Source organism: Rhinopithecus roxellana, chromosome 10 (assembly GCF_007565055.1).
Source record: "Rhinopithecus roxellana isolate Shanxi Qingling chromosome 10, ASM756505v1, whole genome shotgun sequence".
Taxonomy (NCBI): domain Eukaryota; kingdom Metazoa; phylum Chordata; class Mammalia; order Primates; family Cercopithecidae; genus Rhinopithecus; species Rhinopithecus roxellana.
In genome coordinates, this window is record NC_044558.1 from 137,251,307 (window position 1) to 137,279,170 (window position 27,864).

Consider the following 27,864-nt stretch of genomic DNA (forward strand, 5'->3'; position numbering starts at 1 on the left):
AGATGCAATACAATGAGAAATTATTTTAAGGCTTTTCAGTTTCCCAATGCAAAACACTTCTGTCTTTTGATGAAACTATATGTAAATTGGAAAACTACAGTCAAGAAATGCTACTTTATACTCAGCTTTGTCATGTTAAGCTCTGAGTTACTTTGGTGAGGCTATAGGACCAAAATGAAAAGGAAAAATTAAGCAAATCACAGGCAAATAAAAGAGAACATTATATCAAATACATTTCGGCTTAGAGCTAAAATTCCAAATCCAATTCTCAGTAAGAAACTACAAGTAAAAGGAATGAAAAAGCAAGCTCTTGGGTTCTCAGCACTGGGAAAGCAATCCCTTTAAGGTGCTACAGTGTGGTTCAGAATTGGGTTGAAAGAGAAACGGCCCAGCACTGGATAAAGAGAGAGTTTCCTATTCCTGGTCCCTGGAAAGCTTGCTGAGTATTTCACAACCAGAAGCCTCTCTCCTCTCAGGCACATGCTCACAGTCTACACACATGGCACAGTTGCAATCACAGTGAAGGGCACTCTTAGCCACACATACCTGTTGTAGGAGAGAAAGGCCAATAGAAACAGCAGACACGCTAACACGTCAGCTCTGCCAACGATCCCAGCCACCTTGGAAGTTAAAATAATAAAAAATGAAAACCTCAGACAATTACTTTCAGAAAACCATTACACAAATACATTACAGAAATATATTTGCCGTTAGATAAATGAAAGATATAATAACATAGAAAACTCACTGTTCTTCAAGTTCTGATCTATGACTAAGCACCTCTGATTATCAAATATATTTAATAACGAGTTTATGTCAGGAAAAAAGAGAATTGAAAGGGCAAGATTTCCACACTTTATTTTTAAGCTCTCTTCTTAGTGTGTCAATTCACGGCATCAAAATTTATTCATTTATTAATTTATTCAAAAGAAATTTTGAGCAATATTTGAAAGTCAGACACTGTGTCCTTCTGTGTACCATAATGCTAATGGAGCAGACAATATTTTTAGAGAACTAGAAAAAAGTAAGTTGAGAATCAATACTTTTAACAAAAATGAGGCCGGGCAGGATGGCTCACATCTGTAATCTCAGCACTTTGGGAGACCGAGGCTGGCGAATCACTTGAGTTAAGGAGTTCAAGACCAGCCTGGGCAACATGGCAAAACCCCATGTCTACAAAAATATACAAAAATTAGCCATGCATGATGGCACATGCCTGTAGTTCCAGCTACTCAGGAGGCTGAGGTGGGAGGACTGCTTGAGCCATGGAGGTCAAGGCTGCAGTGAGCTGTGATCGTGCCACTGGACTCAGCCTGTGTGACAGAGTGGACCCTGTCTCAAAAAATTAAAAAAAAAAAAAAAAAAAAAAAAAAAAAAAAAAAAAAAAACAAGAAAGGTAACGAGTTTGAACTGATGATTGCTATATGTGAGTATATGTGTGTGCAAGTGTGTGTGTGCACATGTGTGCATATTTTTCTTAGTTCTATCACTGAAAGGGCCTATAAACATAAAACCTCAGTAGCAATGGGCCATCTTGGCACTAACCACAAACTATTTCCCCACAAAAGAGAACACCGGCTCCTTGGAAAACTGGCTGATACCAGGGCTGAGGCTGAGGAAATTCAAGAGGAGCTTGGATCATCTTGTGTCAGAAAGTAAGAAAATGCTTATAAAATGATAGTCAAAAGGGCATAGAAGCCAGCAACAAGGGGCTCCCACCAAACAAACTTAAGGCAATTTGAATATTAAAATAAATGAGTACAATAATATATTATAAACCATTGAAAATGAAATCCATGAGTCCATACTAATAATAAATACAGCTATGCATTGAATAATGACATTCAGGTCAACAACAAGCCACATATATGATGGTGGTCCCACAAGATTGTAATACCATATTTCTATCGTACCTTTTCTATGTCTGATATGTTGAGATACACAAATACTTACCATTGTGTTACAGTTGCCTACGGTATTCAGTACAGTAGCCTAAGAGCAATAGGCCATACCATCTAGGTTTGTGTAAGTATACTTTATGATGTTTGCACAATGACAAAATCACCTAACAACTCATTCTCAGAACATGTCCCCATTGTTAAGCAATGCGTAATTGTATATATATAAATGAATGAATGGATATATAAATATATAAATGAATGAATGGATATATAAATGAATGAATATATAAATGAATAAATGTACCTACATACATACAGCAAGCAAGTGAATGGGAAAGAAAGGAGACCTCTTCCTTCATTAAAAAACCAGTTAATGAATGTGGAGCGAGCAGTGGAGTTGGAAAATAACCATTTTGCTGCCAGAAGAGTGAAGACTGGAGCAAGCAAGAAACATCAAAAATATCAGTGGATGCTAAACCTAGGGCATGAAAGTTTTTGAGGTGCAAAGTATTAGCAGAACTTCAAAGTGTCTATTTACTAATTATTAGATGAAAATATTTAAAAAGAGCACTATGGAAAAAATGCATTATATTGCACTATGTCTTAACTGTGGAATCAAATTAAAATCACCATTCCTGAAGGAACCATCATAACCATCATTTATGCAGTATTCTAGAAGGGAAATATAACCTGAATAGAATCACGAGAAAACATGAAACTGAAGATGAGGAACATTCGATAAAAATACAAATAAATATATATTACAGTAACAAATTATAAATTTTACGTGTAACAATATTTTGTAACATTACATTTTATTGCATATTACTTTATTCTAATTTACATTACACCATGATTCATAATTATAACCCATTATAATCTAATCAAGTATAATATTGTATATATTTTTATATATTATATGTGTAATGCATTATCCAAATAATATGCATATATTTTATATATTTATTACTTACACATTATTCATTCTTCATTTGCACATAACTATATATCATACAGTATTTATATATTATGTATTTTTAATATAATATGCTATATCTATAAATTATATGTAGTATATATGTTATAAATTGATAACATTAAGTATTACATATTTATATTATAGTTATAGAATATATTATAACCATATATTGCAATACAACATGTTAATAACATTTGTTATTTTACATGTTCTAATATAAATCCTACATTATATTATAATCTATAAATTATATTACAGAAAGACAATGAAGACTGTTTCAAACTAAAGGAGACTAATGAAGACTAGAGAAAATATACAACTAAATTATTAAAGTATAAAGGGGTATGAATTGTGCAACCTGCTGTCAAATGCTTCAGAAAATAAATAACATTTTTATATATTGAGAGAGAAAGAGAGGAAGGTGATAAAACAAATGTGGGAAAATGTGAAAAATTTATGAATCTGGACAGGGAGTGTACAGTTATTCTCCATATTTTTTAAGTTTGAAATTATTTCAAAAAATGCATTACTCCAGAAGAAGACTGAAATGGAAGAGGAGTGGGAAACAGATGACTCTTTACAAATTTTCACACTATTTTGCTACATAAGATATCTATGCATTTTTCTCTCTCTTTTTTTAAATCTAAGAAATAAAAGAGTCAAGGGAAAAATGGGATATAGATTTTTAAAGATGCTCCAAAGAACAGGTACCATAAGAGGTGAATCATGAGGAACAGTTCAAAAGGGAGATGAATTAGTCTGACATTTCAGGCAAAGGAACAGTATCACCCACATCACGGAAGACCCGAGGTCTATGGTGTGTTAAAGAATCAATCAACAATTAATAGTAGGAAACAGTTTTCTGGGAAATATACCTGCAAGCATCCTTATGCAATGAGCACGCTTTGCAGCCATGAAGGAGAGGCAGTAAACAAGCATGGAGGTGGCTGGACACGGTGGCTCATGCCACGCCTGTCATGCCAGCACTTTGGGAGACCGAAGTGGACAGATCCGTTGAGCTCAGGAGTTCAAGACCAACCTGGGCAACATGGAGAAACCCTGTCTCTACCAAAAATACAAACGACTAGCCGGGTGTGCACCTGTGGTCCCACCTACTCGGGAGGCTGAGGTGGGTGCACTGCTTGAGCCCAGGAGGTAGAGGCAGTGAGCCGAGATTACACCACTGCACCCCAGCCTGGGTGCGGAGCGAGACCCTGTCTCAAAAACTTAAAAACAAAATAAGTATGGAGGTAAATCATTCAAGGTCTGAATATAGACTGCTCTTGTCATCTGAGATTTGGTTTTGTTATGTTTAAAATGTGTGTAACACCCGCTCTCTCAGGGTGGTTGTAATTCATGAGATGATATATACACAAAGGGCCTGCTGGATAAATGCTGGTGCACTTCTTTCTCTCCCCCCCCCCGCCCTTTTTTTTTTTTCAGAGAAAGGGGGTGGAACTCTTGATACTGAGATAGGTTTTCATGTGTGGCTTACAAAAATCATGTTTTTACTTTAAGGTTTACATGTACAGTATCTTAATTGCAAACTTTGTTAGATAATCTAATGTATCTGTTAGTTAAAATCTGCATAGAACATAACTCAATTATACACATGCAGATGGACAGACAGCAAGTCACATACTGAGAAAAATTCCAGTCCTACTTACATTAAGAGAAACCTGGACATGGCCAAAGAATACCATTGGCAATACAGAGCTGAAAGCTATTACCTGACGTGGCTGCTTGCGTCACATGCTGTTCATTGATTTGTTAATCTAAAAGGAACTTGAGTACCAAATCAGGAAGATTGCATGACTCAAGAGATGAATGAAGTGACAGTGTGGTGTCACCACAATGTCAAGGCTCAGCTCAGACTCTCAGTCTGTAAAGCGGAAGTGTATATGAGTCACCTGTAAACCCAGATCTGCTCAGACTACACTACCACCGCCTTGAGCATTTAGCTCAGCATCACTTGCAAATCCTCCTGAAGGTTAAACAGAGAGCCCAGCTCACCAGCAACAGTCTTGAGATAAACCTAAGAATCTGGACCGAGAAGGGCGCTCATCACAGCACAACTGATGTAGCCAACAGCAAGACTTGCAAGCTGTTACTGGGTGTAGCAAGTTGGAACGAGGCAATCACAAGCTAAGCAAGCTTAACTAATGTGCTAAAGGCGTCCTGCAGCCCGGCTTCTTGCATTGCAGCCAGTTTGGAAGAGGCGACAGCAGACTCTGCCAGCTGGATGTGCCCAGATATAAAGAATGTAGTGTCCCTAGCAGGAGAAGCTCAAAGAGGGTGTTGAAATATTGGTGTAACATTGATAGGCTCTCTTGCCAGTCCAAACCACTAAATATGCATTCTATACCCCTGTGGAACTGAGGTTATTTGGAGCAAAAGGCTAGATATCTAAAAATGGGTGCTATAATAGTCATTAACTACTGTATATCTAGACCAGCCATTCATTGTGGTTCAATTAGTCAATATTGTCATGTTCAGTAAGCATATGTTTAATTCCAGTTAACAAACATTTTCCAAGTGCCTCCTCTTGGCTATATACTGTGCCAGTTGGAAGCATACAATCAGCCTCAAGGAGTTTAACATCTGGTAGGGAGTCAAAAGAGGATATTAAATAGCACACAAGGAAACTGCACACATCATAAGAGGAGAAACCATTACCAGGAGAAGACTGAAGAGATTAATTTTTACTGCAGGATCTAGGAAGGCTTCACAGGTCTAGCCATGTAAACTGTGACTTAAACATAGACAAGGGAGATTTCAGGAAGCTCAAGGCGAGGAAATGCGCAGCCTAGGCCTGGGAAGGAACAAAAATGCTTTGTAGGTGGAGGATACAAGAACAGCAGAGATTCTTATCGCCTCAGCCTTGGTTCAGGAATTCTCCTTAAAGGAAGAGGATGCATCTTTCTTCGCCTATGCTTTGCTGCCTGGAACAGGACAGTGATGGTTAGAACTCTGGCAGCTATCTTGGACTTACAAGAACCAGTGCTACAAGAACATCTTAGGGATGACTGATAAAAGAACTGAAAGAAGCTTAAGTCTCTGATGACTTTATAAAGCCACTATACCCATCCTAGAGTGCTATTTCAATTATTATTTTATATAAGAAAGTAAATATTGCATGTTTAAGCCAAAAAAAAAAAAAAAAAGAACGGCAGAGAAAGAGAGGTCTGGAGATACACGGAGTGGTTCTGGAAGGGGAGACCTCCCCTTCCAGAAGAGCATGGAGTAAATAAAGAAGTGAGGAGGGGCAATGGGAAGCAAAGATGGAACATTAAACTGGAGCCAGTTGATTTTATGACAATGTCTTTCTAGAGTGCTGGAAAGTACAAAAGCAATCGGTCAGTTCATGGTTAGTGAAAAATATATGCAAATGGCCAGCATGTATTTTAGCCTCAAACTACAGGTTTCCGTTACCAACATGGTGGTTGTTACCTAGGAACTGCAGCCTCTAACAAATGCTCAAACACTGGAGGGACAAACATCAGTGAACATAACTGGAGAGAATTCAAATGATGTAACGGCAGATCCTCTAGCAAGGTTAACACAATCACAGGCAGGTTTTTCAAATTAGGTGTTAATTTGCTGTAGAAACTTGTCTTTTGGAATACCACCAATAAGATTTGTATGAAGTATACTATATGTATAAGGCTATTGATATTTATTTTATCTGAAAGAATGAGTTCCATTAATGTCAGACAGGGCCAGGAACACACAATTAACACATAGCAACAGCTACAAACCAGACAGACTGGTTAGAGATCATAATTTTCTCTTAAGTCTTCCTATCCCAATTCTTGTTGAAATGTTGAACTTAACCTTCAACTTCATGTATCGGCGTTTCCTGCGCTTGCTCTCAACTTGACCTAAGTACATTTCTGTAAATCTCTAACGTTGCTACAATGATTAAGTTTTAACTATCATAGAAGAATTAAAATAACTTCCTCCATTTTCCCAGTGTCTGTACTGATTTTTCTCATGATTCAGGATTCATAAAAACATAAATTTCCTAAAAAATATACTGCCAGGAAATTATTCCAATAATCTCAAAGGCTTAAGTGAGGAAAGCTCTGGGTCTGACTTATTTATTGCTATACCCCTGCACTGAGTGACTCTATTATAGTCACTGTATTATAGCCAAGTAAATATTTATTGAAAGATTGAATAAATTGAGTAAATAAATGAATTTGTCCCTATTTACTTAAATTAAAAATAATTTTGCTCTCTGCTAGGGCTCTTGTTTTGTTACAACATATTGCTTTATCTTGCATCTATTTATATGTATGCTCTTCGGCTTTTCAATGAGCTTGTGAAATTGTGGCTAGGGACCCTGCTATTCACTCACATATTCCCCTGGAAGAATGCCTTACACCAAGCAAGTATAGTCAGCCCTCCATATCCAAAGGTTCTATATCCCTGGATTCAACCAATTGATGATCAAAAAAAAAAATTCAGTAAGTAAATGAGTAATAAAAGTACAACAATAAATATAATACAAATAAAAACCAATATAGTCTAACAACTATTTGCAAATTATGAGTATTATAAGGAATGTAGAGGTGATTTAAAGTATACAGGATGATGTGTGTAAATTACATGCAAATACTACAGCATTTTATATAAGGGACTTGAGCATCCTCAGATTTTGGTGTCTTTGGCGGTCCTGGAACCAATCCTTTGCAGACACTGTATTCATTAACTATTTGTTGATTACATAATTAATAAAGCAAATGCTTAATCATATCAGTGTGTTCAAATTAAACCCCACCTAAAAAATTTAAAATTTCCATCCTTCCTGAGATAGTTTATGATCCAATTTTTGTTTTTCTTTAATAAAGAGGAGATAATTCCCAGTAACTCCCTCTCCCACAAAGCCAAGGTCTTTTTCAAAAAAATAATTCATCAGGGCCAGGTGTCACAGCTCACACCTGTAATCTCAGCACTTTGGGAGACTAAGGCAGAAGGATTGCTTGAGTTCAGGAATTCAAGACCAGCCTCAGCTACATAGCAAGACCTTGTCTCTACTTTAAAAAAAAAAAAAAAAAAGCGCAGCATAGTGGTGAGCACCTGTGGTCCCAGCTACTGGGGAGGCTGAGGTGGGAGGATTGCTTAAGCCAAGGAGATGGGGGTTGCAGCAAGCTATGAACATGCCATTACACCCCAGTCTGGGCAACAGGGTGAGACCCTGTCTCAAATAATAATATTAATGATTTATCTCTATCTTCTGAAAAGTACATCTCTTTTTCTATTTCTCTGTCCTCCTCCTACTTAGAAACTTGAATTGAAATCTATGACTAAATAATAAGTTCCCCGATTTTACTTTGTCATGTAAACTGTTTTGTAGGCTAAATTTCTCTGCCTCCTTCTTACACTTCCCTCATAACCTTATGAATGTAAGCATCCTCCCTAACATCCTTCCCTAAATAAATACCCAGCTCTCAGACTCCTCTGTCCCTTTCATTGTTACTATGGATTTTTTTCGATTAGTACAAAAGTTTGTTGTAACTATTTTTTTTTTTTTGGAAGGTAATTTTGCTAATAGGATTTTACTCTTTTCTTAGGAACCAACCTTAACCAGTTCCTGATCAAACTGCCAAAGGCTGCCTGTGTTTTATGCACTCTCTCTTTCTGATACCTCTGAATTGAAACTGTTATTGCCCTACTCATTTGTTCTTTCATGCAGTAGTTGTCCCCAATATGCTCTAAGCACAGATTTCCAATTGTATATGAAGAATTATTTGTCAGAAATAAAATACTGTCTATGGTTTTATAGTATAACATGCCATTGGCCCAGCATCACATATTCTATATGTCTAGTTAGTAGTAGTCTTTGATTATTTTTCTTCATATTCTATCCAAAAAGAACATTAAAAACTTAAGTATCTCTCTTATTTTTTCAATTCATATCAAAACTTTCTCATCATAATTTTAAATACTTGAAAGGATCTAACTGCCTATGCATTGTAGATATTGACATTTCAAAATGAGGCCATAATGTTCCTGTATTAAATCTACCAAATGGAATCTGAACACTATGGCAACTTGAAGCTCATCATCTTCCATTTATCCAAACATGAATAGGTTCTTCTTTAATTGGTAGACACTTCATATCCTTTCTCCTTGAACTCATGCTTTCATTGTATTTCCCCCTCACCATTTTTGTAAATTACATAGTTATGCTTAAAAATATTGTATTTATCATCCTTCTCCCTACAATAAAAATATATACAATTAAATCTATATTTTAAATTTCTTTTGACCATAAGCCTCTAAGTGTTAAAATTTAAATTTTTGTATTACTATTCCAATTATTGTTGATTCATAGATGTTTGATATATCATAAATAAAGCATAAAATGATAAATAATTAATAAATATAAAAAATCACCTCTTAATAACCTAGGTATAGCAGATTTCTTTTCAGTAAGTTCAGTTGTCCGTGGCTGAATCTTACCTTGTGTTAGACTATGACAGCAGGCAGCATTAATACCAGCTATTCCTAGCTTTCATCTTCATAGGCTGTTCACATAAATAAGTGAAAATGGAAGTAGACCTGTTACAGCAATGACTTTATTCTTTGAACTCCAAGGTATTGGCAAATATCACATAATGATCTATCACCTTACATAATTTTTAATGATCTAGCAGCTGACAATGTAATCAGGTCCTCCTTTCATTTGGTCAAAAGCAAAGAATTTAAACATGGCCACCATTAGAGTTACCTGTCATTACAGTCATTTACTGTCACAATTTCTTTTAAGTAAAGCGGAACGGCTTTACTGAAACTCGGCAAAGGACTATTATGCCTCATACTCGCCCACTTAAAGTCACCTTGCTCAGTCTAAAATACTCACAAAGAGTTGGGAAAATGACCTTTCACAATGTAATTTTTTAAATAAAGTGATCTTTCTTCATCACCCAGTCAACATATATTTTTGTCAAAACTTTGAGCTTACAGATTTAGAATTTTGTTGGTGGAAAATGCCCATCATATAGCCTAACTGGCAAACCAGTTTTCCTCATCAAACCAACTGGTTAAATCAGACTTCTGTGTCAATTTAAATAAACATATTATTATGCATCTCCATGACAACTATGTCACTTCTGAATTCAGAGGAGAGAGAAGGGAACCACCATGACATCTTTACTGCAGGGGTGTTCTCAGGCAGATCAGCTTCAGGGAAGCGTCCAGAGAGATGCAAGCTGAGGCTCTGGAAAAGAGTCTTGTAAAACTGTGGTGCCCATGGACCTCTTATCAAGTTTTCATCTACCCCTGGCCATGCACATAAAACAAACCAGCTGTGTTCACCGAGCTGGGAAACAAAGTAGCTTTAAAATGCCATCTGATTCATGGAATGAGTAAATAAATATTTTAAAGAGAGCCATAGCTATCAACACTTTTTTTTTTTTTTTTTAAGATGGAGTCTCACTCTTTTGTCCAGGCTGGAGTGCAGTGGTGCAATCTTGGCTCACTGCAACCTCCACCTCCCAGGCTCAAGCAATTCTCCTGCCTCAGTCTCCCAAGTAGCTGGAATTACAGGCGCCCGCCTCAGTGCCCGGCTAAAGTTTTTTGTAATTTTAGTAGAGATGGGGTTTCACCATGTTGGCTAGGCTGGTCTTGAACTCCTGACCTCAAGTGATCTTCCCACCTCAGTCTCCCAAAGTGCTGGGATTACAGGCATAAGCCACCACACCCAGCCAATCCTTTTAAAGTAAATTTTTCATCACCCACGCAATAACTGCCCTTCCTATTAAGTAACTTGGGAAACAATGTATAAGGTTACTAAGTCTGTCTTTCTAACTTGAAGAATGTCAGTCTAACTTTTTATAGTACTTCCCCAGCACTTACAGTTCTGCATAATAAACATTATAAAATAAAGCAGGGTGAGAAAAGGTAAAATATAAATGTGGAGCAGGAACAATGACCCAGCACGCTAAGTGTCTCAAATGGCCCTTGCTGCTTAAAACACATTAGGACTTAAATTATCTGCAAATACAAAACTGAACAAACTGTGGCCATTCATTACTACCTGTAATAATAACAGCAGTTATTTAGAAAAGCAATTAAATCCAAGAGGTGCAATAAAACCAATTTGAACATTCAAAAGGAAAAGTTGTCAAACAAAATGATTTATATATAAAGACAAACACTTTAGTAGAATTAATTCACACGGTTTTGAAAGGGAAAAAAGATCAGCTTAGTTTATATGTATATATCTATATACACACATATCTACGTATACACACATATTTACATGTATATATATGTGTGTGTATACACATATACATACACACACATACTCATATTCATTATTTCACTGAGATCCAATTACACTTACCGCCTCAGTATGAATAGGATGCACAGCGAAAAGCAATGCCGTTACAAAAGCAAGTCCACGATTTTTGAAGACGGTTTTATCACAGGTGTACATCAGCACAAGAGTCACTAAGCAGTGCAAAATTACATTTACTGCATGAAAGTAGAATGGGTTCATACCAGTCAAAAATATGTTTAGCCTGTAAAAAAAAGAAAAAAGAAAAAACTGCATTAGCTACAAACTCAACATAAGCACAGGAAAACAGACGGAATCCACCATTTAAAAAGATAAGCTATTAGATTAATGAGTTTTAAATGATACCCAACGCTGGGTTATTTTTTATCTTTGGGTATGTATCACATTTTTCCTATTTCAGAATTGTCCCATGTGCAGAAATCCATGCATATACAACACAATATTATTTCAGGGAACTTTGACCTCACTGAGAAGGCAAGCAAACAGGTGCTGAGCCTGTTTTTCCATCACTCCATGGCTAATGCGAATACGCCCCCTTAATATTCTTGTTTTCATTGCTGGCTCTTCCCAAGCAACTGAGTGTTGAAAGGGAAGTCCCAAGCGCTGTGGGTCAGAGCCACATATACCGGAGATGAACAGAAACCATGAAACTATGATTGTAGTCACAGTTGGGACAAATGAATGTGTTCTCTCAACCATGGTGCCACCAGGGACCAGGTTTCTAGATTATGCACCTGGAAGCATCACCTAATTACCACCCCACAAAGGAAGCTTTAGGGAACCTACATGCTATTACCAGCTGCAGCTGAAATGAAAAGATGAGCAAAAGCATCATGTTCCAGAATGTGTATTAAATGTTTTTAACATAAATTCCCACAGATCTCAGTACCTGATTTCTAAGACTATGACAAAGAATCTAAAAGAGAACCACAAAGGGAAGGAAAACCAATTGTTCAACATCTTAAAAAATACTTTCATGAGACAGAAATGCAGAATAGAGAGACTTTTGAAGGTTGCCTTAAATTTAATAACACGACATAATATACCCAATTGATTCTGTGGGGTTACAGAAAAAATACACTTGCACAAGATGATTCTTTCCAGGGAGCACTGACGCCCTAAGTGGTACTGCCTACAGTTGTCTGTATTCTAGTCCATTTTAACAAAACAACAATCCTAGGTCTTCAATTCTCAGGCCTTTAATCTGCTTCTCTTATAGAAACAGCTCCTCTTTGCCAAAACAACTAAGAATGAAAAAGTAAGCTTTAGAGATGACATACTCGTATTCTAAATAATTGACGTAATTCATGCACAGCTTTAACCTACAGAATTTTAAACATCTCAAGATTTATTTGGACATATGAATGCAAATGTCATAGTTACTAATAAACTCCATTTTCACTCCCACTGAAGTAATCAGAGTCTTCACTAAGCCTAGAAAACTAAATTGTTGTATTGGATCCAACTCCAGGGCTCTGATGCAAGATTTGACTCAGCTGTGTGTTGGCAGCCTCATTCATTAGTCTGCACACACCCCAGCATCCTCAATACAGAAGCCTGGTGGGAAATTTGCCCATCCAGAGGGAAAAAGGAAAAGGCAGTGGACTAGAGAACTCACAGGTCCAACTAAAGCAGGGAGACCAGCATGACATTCCTGGATAGAAACACACATGAGGAGGCAGAGCTGCTTGAAGTCAGAAGACTTGGGATTGGAGAATTGTTAAGGAAGAGCAAGACCAAGTCCAGGTCCCTGGAGTACTTGGATGCAGTTCCCTAACAGCCCATCCCTCTGAGACTGATTTTACACTGAGTTCTACTTCATCAGGCTGAGCTTTCCAGACCAACTAAGCCATTCACTTAAAATTCATTCACACCAGTGACAAGCATGACAGAAAACAGGCAATCTGACATCTGACTGGTAGGTGTCCAAGTTGGAAAGTCTCTTGGTTGGCGACATGCATTGGAGGCTTTAAAAAGGCATGCACTTTTGCCTGAAAATTCCACTTCCAGGAATTTGCCATAAGGAAGTAACCAGAAAAGTTTATATAAAATACAATATATATATAAAGTATATATGTAAATATATATAAATACATATATATGTACATATACATAGAAAAGATGGAAGAGTGAATGTACAAGAATGCATCTCACAGTGTGAATTATAAAAATGGCAATAGTGAGAAAGGCAAGATATCTAACAAGCCAAATCCTTGAAAAATTTGACTATTCCCATGGATCCTAAAATTTAGATAATAAATTTGGATTACAAATAATAAAAAAGAACAAAAGGCTTATTTTTGCAAAGTATTTATTATTCAACCATTTGAAAAATAAAAAGCATCATGAAAGATGGCATTATTACTATATTACCATACTCTTATCAGAGTATTTAACATATATTCCTTTCTCTTTCCAAAAACAGTATAAAATGGTAGGCATGAGTCACCTTTGTAGTTCATATGCATCATATCTGAAAATGTCGAGGTGTTATCCATGTTATTTCTTGAACTTAGTCAAAATCTTAAAAAATACTTCTGTGAGACAGACATGCAGAAGAGACAGACTTCTGAAGGTTGGCTTAAATTTAATAACAGGACCTAATGTACTCCATTGCATCTGTGGGGTAATAGAAAAAACACACTTGCACAAGGTATGGTTCATGCATCAGAAGCTTAAAAAGGTACACACTAGAATTCAATTAGATCCCAAAATATAAAATAAATTGCTGAATGAGGAGCCCCCGCAGTAATGACATAACGGTATGAAAGTCCCTTACCTGGAATCTAACATTGGTGAATCTAAGCTTTAAGAAATCACCCTGAATCTGGAGTTAGGAGTATATTTAAAATATCTAAAAAGATGGAGAGTGAATTCTCCAAATTACAGACAAGTGAGCTTGAGATAAAATGCTAACAAAAGCTTCTAGCATATCCTACATGTGATCACAGAGAAAAGAATCTGATTCTGGGAGATAATATGGGTTCACAAAAAGGGGGTTCACTGATTAGCCTCATAATTTAATAGAAAAGGTGATGTGATGGATGCATCACATCTTTATTTTAACAAAGGCATTTATCAAAATCTCTCAAAATCTCCCTGCAAACAAGATAGCCTAAGATAGATTTGTAGCAAACACCAAGAGCAGTGAATAATAAATCAATGTCTCTTTGGACTAAGATCTCCAGTGTATGTCACAGGGTTCTGATATTACCTCTGTATTTTCCAATATTTTTATCAAAGTTTCAATGAAACTATACAGTGTATACTTATCAAGATACAAAATGCCTTTATCTGGAAAGGAAAGTTAATGTACCAGAAGAACTAACTGACATTCACAAAGAGTTTAAGTGGCTGAATTGTTAACTAATTCTAACAGGATTAGACAGAACAGTGGTAAGAGTAAAGGCTCACATGGGGATATAAAAGAACAAAATACTTGCAATCTAGATTAAACTGTACATAGGTTACTGCTCTGGGGCTTTTGCCTTCAATACAGAGTTAACGTGTGTTGGTTATCAAAACAGACCAAACCAGACAGACAGGAAACTGCACAAGTCAAATAATTTTTCATTTCAATTTACACAATTAGGTATTTATTAAGTACATACTGTACATACTACATGTCAGATATGATTCAGGGCCCAGAGATACAAACAGAAGTAAGATGTGGCATCTGTTCCCAAAGAGTTAATAGCAGAGTAGGGGCAGGCAAGGTAATTAAACAGCTAATTCAATGTTAAAGAATTCTGGCAGTGAAAGAACTTACCAGGTGCAGAGATGGGGAAGAGGGAGGTATTCTACCTGAGGATGGGAGAGGCAACATAGGTGGTATCCAATGTGGGGCAGCAGACCATCAGAGTGCTTTTTAAACACAGAGCACCTTCACAGGAGAACTTCGGGATGCTAAGGGGGTAGGGAAGACCCTCAGAAATGATGCCTCTTGAATGTAGCTTTGAGGAAATGGAAGATGCTCAGCCTAGAGAAAGATGACAGAAATGATGCCAAATTCTCCAGGGGAAAAGATATTTGCCATATTTATGGCTATATCCACAGCGTCTAGCACAATGCCTCATTCATGATTATCACACATTAAGCATTTGGATGAATGAATAAACATGAATGAATGAAAAGCAATACTAAAGGAATGCACTTATTCTAAGTAGCCCCCTAAGGGGAAACTACAATCCAGTAAAGATGTTGCAAACTGGCTTCACAAAGGCTAGGTTTAGCCTGCAGGTTGTTCTGTTTTACCTTCGTACCTCTTTTTTACGTACCAGGGTTTTAAAAACAGGTGGCTTCATATAAAAATTTCCAGCTTATCTTGAAATATTAGAAGACCTGACAACTCTGGGCCTACATGGCTGCATGGAAATATCTGTGTGCCCATCTCGAGAGGACAAGGGTGCACAATTTGCCATAGTCTGTACCAATTCCTATCATATTTCTAACCCGAAGGCATTCATTTATCATTACACGCACAATTTTTTTGTACAGTAAAGATAAAAGTGAAATATTTCTTGAGCCTACATGACTATCACACATGGGCAATAAGACAGTCAAAATGACTCCTTGAAGAAAAATGGAAGAAAGCATATTTCTGGAAGAGGAGAATATTCCCATGTGCCTAAAATGCAAAGTATTACAACATAACCTCACATCCAGCTCACTTCACTCACTCTAAGATCAGCCTGACCCTTTAGCATTTCAATTTTCAACTTTTTATATGCAAAGTACTGAGAGGCAGGCTTCAGCTCAAAGTAGGAAGTAACACTGAAGCTAGTACACATTTAAACATTTAAAATTATATCAGGTGCTTGGATAACCAGAAATGTCCACAAAGAAGTATAATGACAACTCACAAGAAATACCATCTAAAAAGAACATCTCAGGATCTATATCACCCTGAATGTACCCCTATGAAAGTACTTAACCAACTTTTTTTAAAAAACTCATTAACTATATTCATCAAACATTTTTCATACACTATAGGAAACTAATTTCCTTTTGTTATTGTATGCATCTCACTCAGCACACAATAGATTCTAAATGAAAATTTACTGAGCTTACATTAAGTTGCAGTTGGAAAAGATCACCTTTCCCTTTGGCTTTAAGAATCTCTAATTTTATTTGGTGTAGCCTTCATTCTTCATTTAAAACTAAGCCAAGCAGTAGGAAATAAAATAATTTTTTTTCTGAAATAATCTTAATAGCCATCTCTCACTATATGAAAACCTTCCAGAGTTTGGTAAATATGAATCCAAATCGCCCCTTCTCCATCTGAACTCCCTCTGCCTTTCTGTAAAACTTCCCAGAAAGGTAGGGCCATGAGTTCTCAGATAAGCTAATTTGCAGCACTGCCATATCGCTTCCCAGGAAAGGGCATAGGGTCACACAATCTGGCACCAAAGGGGTTGTGGGGTGGAGAGAAAAGGAGAAGAAAGAGCTGTTGGCTGCCCTCTGCCTCCTCACTTACACCGCCTGGAGCTTAAGATAAATCCCATCACTGTCTCTTAAGTTTCTTCTTTGACAATAGCTTTGGTTTAGGAAAAAAAAACAAAACTAAACAAAACAAAACAGTAACAGTCTATATTTGTGAAATAGAGACACACAGTAGGGAATATACTAGAGTCTTCCTCAAAAGAACCCCAACTCCGTGTCAATCAAATAGCTCTACCTCAAGGAACTGGCATAGGTCTGTAAACTGGGTAAGACATCACGACTCTCCATGTGGTGACCCAAGCCTGATTCCTGGCCCTGAACCTGGAGCTTTTCCTGGAATAAATTTTAGCAAAATTTTAGAGGGCTGCCCCATTCCTAGGTACAACATGATTAATTGGCCACCACCAATGATTGTTGCAGGTCAAAAGATTCTGATTATCACTGTGTCCCAGAGGCCCGTCATGATCAAGGCATTCACCTTGTCTTTGGCAGCTAAGCTCTGCCACTTGGTCTTTGGTACTCCAGGATCCCAACACCCCATGAAGTCAGAAAGTTCACCTCAGTGGAGCATCTCCTACATCACACCTGGCCTACAGAAGAGATCCACCAAAGAGCTTCTCGAAGTTGCAGGTGCTCCTTCACCAATGTAATTCTCAATGCCTCAGAAAAGGGAAAGTCATCTAGCCCTAGCTGGGAGTACAATGGAGGCATGAGAGGGTGTGTGTGCAGTTTGCATGTGATAAACGCATGCCGGCATTCCTATCTCAATGAGCCTTTTTGTTCCTTTCTCTACATTATGCCCGGGAGATTCTGGCATCTCAACCTCATTAAACATGGGCCCCCATGAGTCCCAGTGGTTCTCAAGCGTCTTAATCATCTGGTGTGGTAGCTACAATTGTTGATTCTCTGATCCCATCCCAAGATATTCCAAGGCAGTAGATCTAAATTAGGGCCCAGAGATCTGCCCCAAGCAACCCAAATGGTTCATAGTCAGGTGATAACTCAGAACAGTGAGAGACAGGTCTCAAAGCTTAAGGAAAGGCTGCTAGGATTACCCAGCTTTCCAGAAAAGCACAGATTTCTCACAGTAACAAAATATACATTCTTTTCCAAAGAAATACAAACCACGGAAAATAAAAAATTAAAAGTACTCCCTTCTTATCTATTTCTGGTGTCTCCAGTGATGGGTTCTCCAACATTTTCCACATGGGTTTCCACAGCCCAGTACTAAGCACACAGCACATTCTCCTGTCTTCCTCTATTACTGTTCATCTTTCTTTTTCCCAGCCTCTCGCCATCATTACAGATCTCAAATGCTTATGAGAGGTTTCTCATAAGCATTTGCTGCAAAGTTCAAGGCGAGAAACAGCAGCTGTACCTTCAAAACCCAGAATTATAGGGGGTTCTCACTACACTCTGATCTCAGGGTCCTAAGATTCATCTATGCCTGTGCATAGAGGTTTCTCATAGTCTTCTTAGATCATTCAACCAATAAATAACAACATCTGGTTCTTCTCACTTTTCCTCTAAGGCAAATCCCCTTGGCCCTCAATCATTTTGGTTGCTCTTCTTCTGCATTCCCTTCAGTACCAGGAATAAATCAGCAAATCATCATTGCTTAATATATCTGAAGTACAAAACGATGTAGTTCCCAGGCACCAATGCAAATAATAGTCCAGAGGGGAAATTGACACTCTGCAGCCAAAGCAAAATTCATGGCTTTGATTTGAGTTCAATGCATCACATCCTTATCTGGCTATGAGGAATCTGCCACACGGGAAAGCTGCCCCATGGGAATGGAGGTTATTGTCACTGTTACATTAGTACTAGAGTAATAATATAGTTATTAGAGTAATAACTGTACAAAAGAAAGGGTAAGAAAACTGAAGGCAGAAAGATCAGTAAATATATCTGGAAGGTAGCAAGTCCCAGAAGAAAATCCTTGGAAAGACAGCCAGTAAATAATAAAAATTAGGACAGACCAAGGCCAAATATTTTAGTTTTAACTGAGCTGTCAACTTTTAGCATTTTTTAAAAAAATATGTGTTTGGTGTTTGGTGGAGTGCTTGGGTATAATGCAGTTCTGACTTCAACTTCCCAAAATTAACACAGACTCCCAGTTGAGGGCAAAGTCGTCCACAAAACTCCTCACACTTCAGACATCAGCCACAAGTTCCTCAGGCTACTGGTACATCTGACCAACTGACTACATAATCAGGGCCTCCCACAACTCTCTCAGGTTTGATCATACATTGGAACAACTCATAGAAATTGAGAAACCCCTATACTTATGGTTATAGTTTTCTTATAAAGGTTACAAGTCAGGACCAATCAAAGGGAGAAACCTATGGGTCAGGGTCCAGGAGGGTCCTGAGCATAAATGTTCTGTTTCTACAGGATGCTTCACCCTCCCAGAACATCAAGGTATGATTACCTACCAGTGAAGTTCAAGCAAACTTCAGTGTCCAGAGTTTTTATTGGGGGTCCCAGTAGGTAGGCATGATTGATTGAATCACTGACCACGTAACAATTCAATTTTCAGTCCCTCTTCCCTCCTAGGAGGTTGGGATATAGGAGTGATATCACATGCCTCACAGTCCCAACCCTCTAATCATATAATTGGTCTTTACACCACAGCCAGCCCTCATCCTGTAACTATCTAGGAGCCCACCATGAGTCAACTCCTCCTTAGCATAAACTTAGGTGTGAGTCCAGGAGTCCATCATGAATAATAAAGAAACTCCTCTCACTTGGGAAATTCCAAGGGAGCAGAAGCTTCCTCCCAAGAATCCAGCATGAAGGTCAGAAAAAATCACTGTCATGTTAGTTTCTCTGGTAAAATATTTCCAGGTCCTTGTACTCCATCTGATTCAACAAGGCCATTCCTCATCGAAAGCACAGGCATAGATGAATCTTAGGACCCTGAGATCAGAGTGTAGTGAGAACCCCCTATAATTCTGGGTTTTGAAGGTACAGCTGCTGTTTCTCGCCTTGAACTTTGCAGCAAGCATCCACCAACCATTTGTGCTGCAATCTGCCACCTAAGAAGAGTGAGATCCAAAAGTGCTACAGATCTTCATTCTCTACATAGAGTTGCAGTCCCAGCAAGTTACAATAGAAATTCAAAGTCATCCCTTTCAGAATCTCTCAGTAAACAGAACTCACTGGTATTCTCTGTATATATCTGAGGAAATTCCTAGTCTGCCTCCACTTTTCTCTTTGAGAGAGAAAGAACTAAACCAAACAAACTTTTCTCTACATTATAATCATGTAGTCTTACCTTAGTATTTACCTGAAAAATTTGAGCATTCACAAAAAGGATTTATTCATTCTTTAAAAAATTAATTTATTTTTAACTGACAAATAGTATTCCATCTTTCAATGGTAATTATTGAGTCCCTACTTTGCAAGCCAGGCTTAGTTCTAGGTGCTAGAGATAAACCTCATGGAACTTACACTGTAGTGAGGGGAGGTAAAAGTCAACAATAAAAATGATGCTAGACAGCATCATTTAGGGTGATACTAAGGCAAAGCAGGGTAAGGAAATAAGGGTAAAACACAGAGGAGTGTTTGCTACTTTAGATCACCTGGCCACCAGGGAAGGCCTCTGGGATGAAGTGACATTTAAGCAGAAACCAAAGGTGGTGAGCACACAGGCCCTGCACAGATCAGAACAAGGGTTCTGGAATGCTGGTGCAGAGAAAGAGGTGGAGATTGGTAGAATAGGCGTCAAAGAGGTAGCCAGGGGTCAGATCAAACAGGACTTCATAGTACAGAGACTATATCTTATTATTTGGGAAAGAAACACCGCCATTGTGTAGGTATGATCAGGCATTCCTTACTCCTCATTTTTTTTTTTCTTTTTCTTTTTTTTTTTTTTTTTAACAGAGTCTCACTCTGATTCCAGGCTGAAGCGCAGTGGTGCGATCTCAGCTCACTACAACCTCTGCCTCCCAGGTTCAAGCAATTCTCCTGTCTCAGCCTCCTAAGTAGCTGGGACTACAGGTGTGTGCCACCACACCCAGCTAATTTTTGTTTTTTTAGTAGAGATGAGGTTTCACCATGTTGGCCAGGATGGTTTTGGTCTCTTGACCTAGTGATCCACCCACCTCAGTCTCCCAAAGTGCTGGAATTACAGACAGGAGCCACCGCGCCCGGCCTCCTTACCCCCCTCTTTGAGTTGATGACATACTCAAAGTTAGGAAAAATATGAATGCAGCTTGAAAGAAAGACAGAAAAGACACTGGTTGGTAATAATAGACTGCTTTGGAAGGTGACTTCCAAGCCTTCATTCAGGGACTCACCTATAAAAACCCTCATGAGTCCAAAAATATATTCCTCTCACTTTCCATCCCTCCTACACTACCAGACTGTAGTCTAAAGCATATCCTACTAGATTATAATCACAACCTCCTCCTCTTGGAACTTCCAAGATAACCTTAGGGTGGCATAAAATTTTCAAAGGCAGTTTTTCATTTTTCTTTATAAAATTTTTCTTGCCTCCAATCACGTTTGCCCTTGGTATTTCTGTCACTGAACATCCTAGACAATCTAGTCAAACATCCTAGAGAATCTTTACTTGTCACCTATGATAGACTTAAAAACAAATTTATCAGCTTTGTAGCAACAGGCTGTGTCAAAATGAAATTCCACAGAAGTCAAATGAAAAGGAATAGAACCAAAAGAAACATCACCATTTCTTTAAGGTTGTGGGCATGGAGGTTAGTTAGTGCTTATTTTCATGGTTGGCATATTATTCGTAACTAAAAGATGCAAACTGCTGCAAAAAACTTTCAAGATCAGACATTAAAATGCTGCAAATTCCTACAGCTGCACATATTACGACAGTCTATTTTTTAGCTCTGACATTTTAAACCACCCACTTTCACTCTTATGGTTTACATTACCATCAGAAGCTCTTAAAAAAATAAAACATTATAGCAAACATAATCTAATAGGCTAAACACACAGGGAGAGAATCAGGAGTTTAAAGTTCTTTAATTTGCTGAGTTTCCCCATTTTTAACATTGAAAAATCATTAGTTCTTGCTTGTTGAAGCAGACTTCCACTTGCTTACCGAATGGAATGGCACTGTGAACAATTCAGCAGTATCTTCTTCCCAAGAGAAGGGGGGTATAACATTAAAAAGCTAAGTTTATTTGAAACCATTCAGGACCATTTTTCAAGGGAGGTATTATGGATATCATAGAGTTTGGTTCTGTGTCAATTCACTCTCTACAGAGTAGCTTAATACATTTCTCTTGATTTCAGGCTTATAAACAGGACATGGTCAGGGAAGGATAAAGAAGCAAAAAAAAAAAAAAAAAATGTTACTCTTACAGAGTCACAGATGTTTTGATTCTGTACCACTATGGTCCAAAAATATTCCTGCATACCCTTGGGCATGATCTTATGAAAAGACTGAATCTGAGATTTGATTGGAAACAGAAATTCATTATAATTCTAAATTCACTTCAAGGAACACAAAGAGATGGTCATTTGTATCAGTTAAGGTTTCACTAGAAAAGCAGAGCCACCATGAGTGATTCAGAAGAAGGGATGTACTATGCGGATCTGACCTTTTACAATTGCTGGGGCTGGTTAGATCCCTATGTAAGTGTGATGCTTCTGTGTCTATAACCCAAGTTGAAAGCCGGCAGGGCAGCAGGGCCATTCTGGAAGAGAAGGTGAATGGACTTGAAGTAGGGGGAAGCAAAGGCAAAATGGAATCCACAAGAATGAACTAAAATACACGTCTGTTTCCCAGTGCCTTTAAGGCTCCAACTTTAATAATGCAAGAGGCTTGCAAAAAGAATGGCACTCTTCCCTGCAGAACTGCATACATACCTGCACCATGATTCCAACTAGCTGAAAGAGGAGATCTGGAGAGCACTGGAGGAGCTGAGGGCCTGGGTGCTGCTGCAAATGAACAGCACGTTCACCAACATTTCTGTGACAAACTGCATGAGGCCTGGCAGCAACAAAACCTATTCCAACCTTCTGAATGTGATCTCAGCCACTTCACTTTCATCTTCCAAATCTTGCAGAAATTTTTCTTATGGTCAGTCCTAACCCAGATCATCTTGCAAAGGCAATTCTAAGAAACCCAGTCTCAACTTAGCTAAAGTGACATAGTGCAAAGTCACCATATCTTGATAAGCTGCTTTCATATTCCACTGTCCCATCCCCTCAAAACTGGTAAAAGTAGATGGTCTATAACCTATTTCCTCATTTCAAATTTTAGCTCATTTCTTATTTGAAAAAATATATAATTAGTATCTTTACTACCTAAGCAAGCACTTTTATCATTTATTAGTACACAAGCAAGCACCTTTATAGCAAAAAGTATTATGCATCTATAAATTGCATTTATTCTTAAGGAAATTTCTAGCTCTCAGTATGTGTGACATACATTCAGTGAATCAAAAATCAACTTATGTTTTAATAAAAATATGTTTGGAGCTCTGCACTGGGAAAGGTCCTGTGAGGAGAACAAAAAGACAAGCTACAGAGTGGGAAAAAATATTTAGCAATCACATACTCGACAAAGTACACATGTATCTAGAATATATAAAGAACATCAATACTCAACATTAGAAAAAAAAAAAAAACCTACAAATGGACAAAAGATACAAAGGCACATTTACCACACTCTTTGGTTTAATATTAGATGTTTAATAACTTCACTCATTAGGGAATGGTAAATTAATGAGGTACATATAGAGGTGTGATATCACTACATATCTATCAGAATGGCTACAGTAAAAAACAGCAACAATACAAAGCGCTGGCGGAGATGCACAGAAACTGGATTACTCAGACACTGCTGGTAGGAACATCTGGAAAACAGTGTGGCAACTTCACATAAAGCATATAAGCATGCAGCCATCACATGACCCAGCAATTGGACTCCTGGGCATTTATCCCAGAGAAATAAAAATTTATGTTTACACAAATACCTGTACGTGAATTTGTATAGCAGCTTTATTTGTATCAGCCAAAAGTTGGAAACAACCCAGATGTCCCCAACAGGTGAATAGTTACACAAACTGTGGTGTATCTATACAATGGAATACAACTCAGTAATAAAAAGGAACAAACTATGGATACATGCAACAGCCTGAAGATCCAGAGACACGCTGAGTGAAAAAAGCCAATCTCAATAGGTTACATACTACGTGACTCCATTTATACAACAGTATTAAAATGACAAAATGATAAAAATGGAGAATAGATTCATGGTTGTTATGGATTTGGGTGAGGGGATTATGGATTAGGCAGTTGTTAAAGATTAGGTGTCCATGACTGCAATAAAGAAGTACCAAGGATCCTTGGGATAGAACTGTTCTGTATCTTGACTGTGGTGGTACTCTCTGAAATCTACACATATGATAAAGCTGCATAGAACTAAATACACATTTAGTAAAATAAAAAAAAATAGAAGTACATATAAAATGGGTGAAATCTGACTAAATGCTGTAGATTGCATCAATATCAATTTCCTGGTTGTAATATTATACCATCATAATGCAGGATGTTACCATTGGGGGAAATGGATAGAGTATAAGGAATTTCTATATTATTACTCAAAACTGCATGGGAATGTACAATTATATTTAAAAAAAATTTTTTTAAAGGGGTTTGAAAACTCAAAGATTTTGCTCAAACAAGCATAATTTAAGATACAGTTAAAATTGTTTACACAGATTTAAAGGGCCCCTTGAATTGTGTTTTCACTATCTAAAATGAAAATCATAAAGACATAATCTATGTGAAGCATCTAGGCCAATGCTTGGTTCATAGTGAATAGTTAATAAATGTGGCTTTCTGTTCTTCTTTGTACCATCCTGTAGAGTTGTGTGGGTCTAAAGTCGTTGATGTCCTCCAGCTTCATGCTATCGCACTAGAAGATGCAGTTTCACCTTAGGTGACTATAAAGAAAGCTGTCCAGTCTTATTTAAATCAATGCATGTGAGCACAGAAAGACTACTTAACGTTCTCTTTCTGAAGAGGCAGTTATCTCTTTCCAATTAGTGCTGTGTTGCTCCTCTAGATTTGCAACTCAATCTTCTCAAAAAACAAGTGTATCTTTCACAGGCAGTGGCATATAATATACAGCAAGCTATGCCTCTTAGATACCAAGCTGCTTGTTACAGTCAATGATTACCACAAGAGTCCCTCAGCTCTCTTCCTCCTAAACCCCCCAACTCTCCTTTGCCCTTGTTCTGTCAACCCCTAGCTAATTTTCCTCTTAGTCAATGGTCTTACTTCTTTGTCTACTCTCTCCACCCCTCCCTTCTGCTGTCTGCATTATGAAGAAAAATAAAACATTTTAGGTGAGGTGCAGTGGCTCATGCCTACAAGCCCAGCACATTGGGAGGCTGAGGCTTAAAGATCGCTTAGCCAAGGAGTTCAACAACGGCCTACACAACACAGGAAGATCCCATATCTACAAAAAAATTTAAAAATATATCTGGGTGCATGGTATGTGCCAGTAGTTCCAGCTACTTGGGAGACTGAGGCAGGAGAATTGCTTATGCCCAGGAGTTTCAGGCTCCGGTGAGGAATAAACATGCCGCTGCACTCCAGGCTGGAGGACAGAGTGAGATCCCATCTCAAAAAAAAAAAAAAAAAAAAAAAAAGAGAGAGAAAAGACAGAGAAAAAAGAAGAAAATCTTCTAGAAAGTCAAGAAGCGAAAACACCCTTCCCTACTCTCCAGCAAGTAGGTACAGGCATATGACTCTGCCCTTTTTAATTGAAAAATACTCAGACCTGTGACCAGGATGGTCTCCATGGCTGTTACAAAGACAGCAAGCACATCTCATGCTGTGAATTTGCACACCTTAAATTAACCAACAACCCTGACGGTAATAAATGAAAAAGCAGGTCAATCTAGAAGTGAAACATTTATATTCGTCCCAAGGAGATTTTCAGAAACATCTGGGAAACTGAATAACGAACGAGGTTAGCCGAGGTGGTCTTTCAGCAGAAAACCAGAACAACTTTCTAAGAGGACAAATGTCTGTAACATATTCTCTTCAAAGTCAAATATGTAATTTTCTCACTCTCCTTAAAAACATTAAACTTTCAGTGGAAAACGTAAGTCAAAAGCCCATGAATTGTTGCCGATTGCTATGGTTTCCTTTTCTAAGTCATCAGAGACACCTGTCAAGAGGCCTAAGCTTCTCAGCCAGAGCAGGCTTTTCAAGCTGCCAACCCAGTCTCAAATAATCATTACCATAAACACGGGTTCCTATTACACCCGTTGGAAAAAGGCTGAAAACGCCGATAATAGCGCACCAATATTATTTCAACAGTTTTGACCGGCGCATTAAAATGAGCTTAAATGCTGAGCCACATTATAAAGGGTTGAGTCAAGCTCCTGATTGTGTAAGATAGCACTTCCCTCAAACGAGCGCTTCTCTTCTTTCCTCAGAAGCTAGGCTTCTTTTTAAATTAAAGAAAATACTCCACCCCACAAAAACCTGGCATATTCTCGGTTCCCTTTACACTTATTCACACCAGAAACGCTGAATCACGATTCCGAGGTTGTAAAAGAAAAACTATTTCGGCTGGGACCCCAGGGTTCCTGGAGAAGCCTAGGCTCTGCGTTACTTCTCTCTGCACCTTCTAAAGTCTAGATGCAGAGCGGTCTGGCAGATTGGAGAGCCTCTGGGAGCAGCCAAGGGTGCAAGGCGGGGGCTGGGGGCTGGGGAGAGTCTTCAGCTCCCTCTCCTAAACCCACGCAGCCCTGTCAGCTCAAGGCTCCCGCCTCGCCTCATCTGAACGAAATCCTTAAGGGGCTGATACACTTCTCATCTGCAAAACTGCCCAACAGCCTCCGAGAAATTCTCAACTTGGAAGCATAGCCACCACCGCCACCCCTCCGGAACCCTCTAGGTCCGCGCTAGTCCCACTTGGTCACGATCCGGCAGACGATGGGGTGCGGAGGCGGTTCCACCAGCCCGCTCCCAGCCCTGCCTCGAGAGAGAAGCCCGCTGAGAGCGCAGACACTTGAAAAACTCGATCCCAACTCCCCAGCCAGCGCCTCCCGAACAGCCCCGAGAGCCCAGATAAGCCGGGCACTGGATCCCAGAGCACAGTGCCATGCACATCCTGGAGAGGAGGAAGGTGTGGAGGGAAAGGGCGGCAAAAATGAAATGCCCCCAAGTCAGTTCCTCAACTTCTCCCGGACCGAGGGACGGGCGGAGGGTAGAGGAGGCAGCGGCGGCTAGCGCGAGGTGAGAGACTCACTTGAAGGTGAGGACGCAGAGCGGCCGGTAGGACTTGTGGCTGGTGTTCTCGGCCATGCCCTTGCCCCAGAAGTCGTTGGTGAAGATGCTCCAGCGGAGCGGGGCGCCTGGCCGCACGTCGGGGTTGTTCACGATCGCCCACACGTCGTCGTGCACGAACTCGCCCTGCAGGGAGCGGCCGTAGCACAGGCAGCTCGCCCCGGCCAGCAGCGCCGCGGCCCCGGCCGGCGCGAGCCCGCAGCCCTGCCGCCGGGAGGGTGCGCGGTCCCCGCCGCCGCCTCGGGCAGAGGTGGTCAGCACCATCGCGCCGCCGCCGCCGCTGCTGCCCTGGCCTCTCCCGGGCGTCTGGCATCCTCCCCTACCGGGGCCCCGGCGGCGCGCGGCGGCTGCCCGGAGGGGGGCTCGGGCATGGTGCTGCGGCAGCTGGACCCGCCGCGAGCGCCCCGCGCTCCGCCGCCTCCTGCGCCGCCGAGTTGGCCCAGCTGCAAATAAACAGCAGTCCCCCCGCCTCCCCCGGCCATCGCCACCTCCTCCGCCCCACTGCGCATGCCCGCTCGCTCTCTCCTCCACCCCCCTAATCCCGGGACGCGGGCCGTTTCCCCCCACAGCCCGGCGCCCTCTGCCCCCGGCCCGCCTCGCGTGCAGGTGGAGCGGGGTTCGCCGCGCGCGGCAGCCCGGGAGCTGCGGAGAAGGGCACCCTGGGGTCCCACTTGCGGTGCCGGGCTGTGCTCACCCCCACGCCCCCGCCCCCATCCTTCTCCCCCGAACGAGGCTGGGGAGGGGCACATCTGGCGGACCCCTCCCTGGGCAACTAGGCGGGTTTAGCAGGTGCGCAGCCTGGAGCCCCCACACCCACCATCCAGGGAGAAAAGTGCCGCTGCTTCCCGGGAAGTTCCCGGCTTTTCAGCACCCGGGACAACAGCAGCGGTGCCCGGTGAGACGCTCTCCACCCGCCCCGTGCTCGCGTCCAGTCGCCGACT

At 39.7% G+C, this 27,864-nt stretch overlaps 1 protein-coding gene across 3 annotated transcripts in view; it reads right to left on the reverse strand.

Annotated features, from left to right (window-relative positions):
- Positions 1-27,382, reverse strand: part of TMTC1 (transmembrane O-mannosyltransferase targeting cadherins 1) — a 289,708-nt gene extending 262,326 nt beyond the window's left edge. For 2 of the 3 annotated variants that reach the window (XM_030938684.1, XM_030938683.1), the window contains exons 1-3: positions 26,886-27,380; positions 11,234-11,411; positions 547-620 (exon numbers count right to left, since the gene is read on the reverse strand). In XM_030938684.1, coding sequence (XP_030794544.1) covers positions 547-620; positions 11,234-11,411; positions 26,886-27,187 — 554 coding nt within the window. In that variant the 5' untranslated portion in view covers positions 27,188-27,380. Of the gene's footprint in view, positions 1-546; positions 621-11,233; positions 11,412-26,885 lie in introns of all 3 variants that reach the window. The other variant, XM_030938685.1, reaches the window with a different exon arrangement.
- Positions 27,383-27,864: the final 482 nt, after the last annotated feature.